Source organism: Zingiber officinale, chromosome 2B (genome assembly GCF_018446385.1).
Source record: "Zingiber officinale cultivar Zhangliang chromosome 2B, Zo_v1.1, whole genome shotgun sequence".
Classification (NCBI taxonomy): Eukaryota; Viridiplantae; Streptophyta; class Magnoliopsida; order Zingiberales; family Zingiberaceae; genus Zingiber; species Zingiber officinale.
In genome coordinates, this window is record NC_055989.1 from 152,980,200 (window position 1) to 152,981,733 (window position 1,534).

The window sequence follows — 1,534 nt, forward strand, 5'->3', positions numbered from 1 at the left end:
TAACAATTAAACTTAACTTTGAATCCCTTTGCCATTATCAAAACTTGAGTTCGATCGTCGGATGCTTCCCGCACCAACAATTCATCTTCTCAAAATACTTACACTCCTCCAAATATCCAATATCCTCATATTTTCTCTCACCCACAATATCCTCCAAATGTTCAAAATATTTCATATGTTCCACAATATTCTCCAATTTTTCCAAATTCCCAAAGTTCTCAAAATTTTTTGCAAATGTGGAATCCAAATAACGCCGCTCCAGCTCCATTTGGTATGTATCCATCCCAAGATTGGTCAGCAATGGGTAGCCAACTTGGGATGCCTTATCCTTACGTATTTTCTCCTACTCAACCACCTGTCATACATTCGAATGAATCAAGAAGGACAACTATTGATCCATCTATCAACGACAAAGAATCTCTAACACCATCATCTGTTCCTGCAACTCAATTGCCACCACACTCATCACAAGAGGAGCGTGAAGTTGAGCGGGAGGAAAATGAATCGAAACGAAGATTTTGGTCTCTCGATGAAGATGTGGTCCTTGCGAAGTCATGGGCAACTATAAGCACTGATACAATCATTAGTAATGACCAGAAGGATCAAGCTTTTTGGAAACGTATAACTGATTACTACAACAAACATCACTCCACTGGATCTATGACGAGAAGTTATCAACGGCTGAAATCACATTATTATAGGTTTGCACCAATGGTAAATGAATTTTCTACAACTTATAATAATTTTTATACTCATCGGCAAAGTGGTTGGAGTGACGAGAATGTGTTGGAGAATGCATTGAATATGTGGAAAGCCAACAACAAAGGCAAGGATTTTAAGTATATGCATATGTGGAGGGTTCTCAAAGAATATGAGAAATATACTCCACAATCAGTTGCTCATTACTCTCACAAGAAGGCAAGGACATCCGAATCAGGAGGAAACACTTCAACATCAAATCCAGATACAAGTGTTGATTTAGATGACTCTGAAGTCTGTATTCGTTCTATAGGGCAAAAGGCAGCGAAGAGAAAGGGCAAATCTAAAGTCAGAGAGGGCGACATAATGGAACATAACATCAACAAAGAATGACAAGATATTAAAGAATATCAAATCCAAAAAATGACTTTGCGGGAAGCTGAGATCTTTCATAAGGATTATGAAATTCTTATGAAGGATATCAGTGAGATGACACCAGGATAACTTTATTTACATGAGAAAATGGTGGAAAAAATTAAACAGAGACATGACTTGGTGTAGATGAGTTTACGTTTATTTTTAGGACTATTATTATAATTTATGTCTTTTTATTTGATGCACTGTAATATTTATGTATTTTTTTTAATTATTAATGTTGTTTCATGTTAGTAATTTATAAATTTAAATTTTATAAAAAATTAATGGTGTATAATATAAAATATGAAGGAGAAATGAGAATTATATATAATGAAAAGTGTGGAACCCCTGATAGTGTTGTTGAGAGGTTTTTTGATAGTGGAAGGAGGTATGAGGTTTTTAACTTTTGATATGGCGC

At 35.1% G+C, this 1,534-nt stretch overlaps 1 protein-coding gene across 1 annotated transcript; it reads left to right on the forward strand.

The window, feature by feature from the left end:
- Positions 1–234: 234 nt before the first annotated feature.
- Positions 235–1,092, forward strand: LOC122048883 (glutathione S-transferase T3-like). Its single transcript, XM_042610399.1, has one exon. It carries the CDS (start codon positions 235–237, stop codon positions 1,090–1,092), a length of 858 nt encoding a protein of 285 aa, XP_042466333.1.
- The last annotated feature ends 442 nt before the right edge of the window (positions 1,093–1,534 follow it).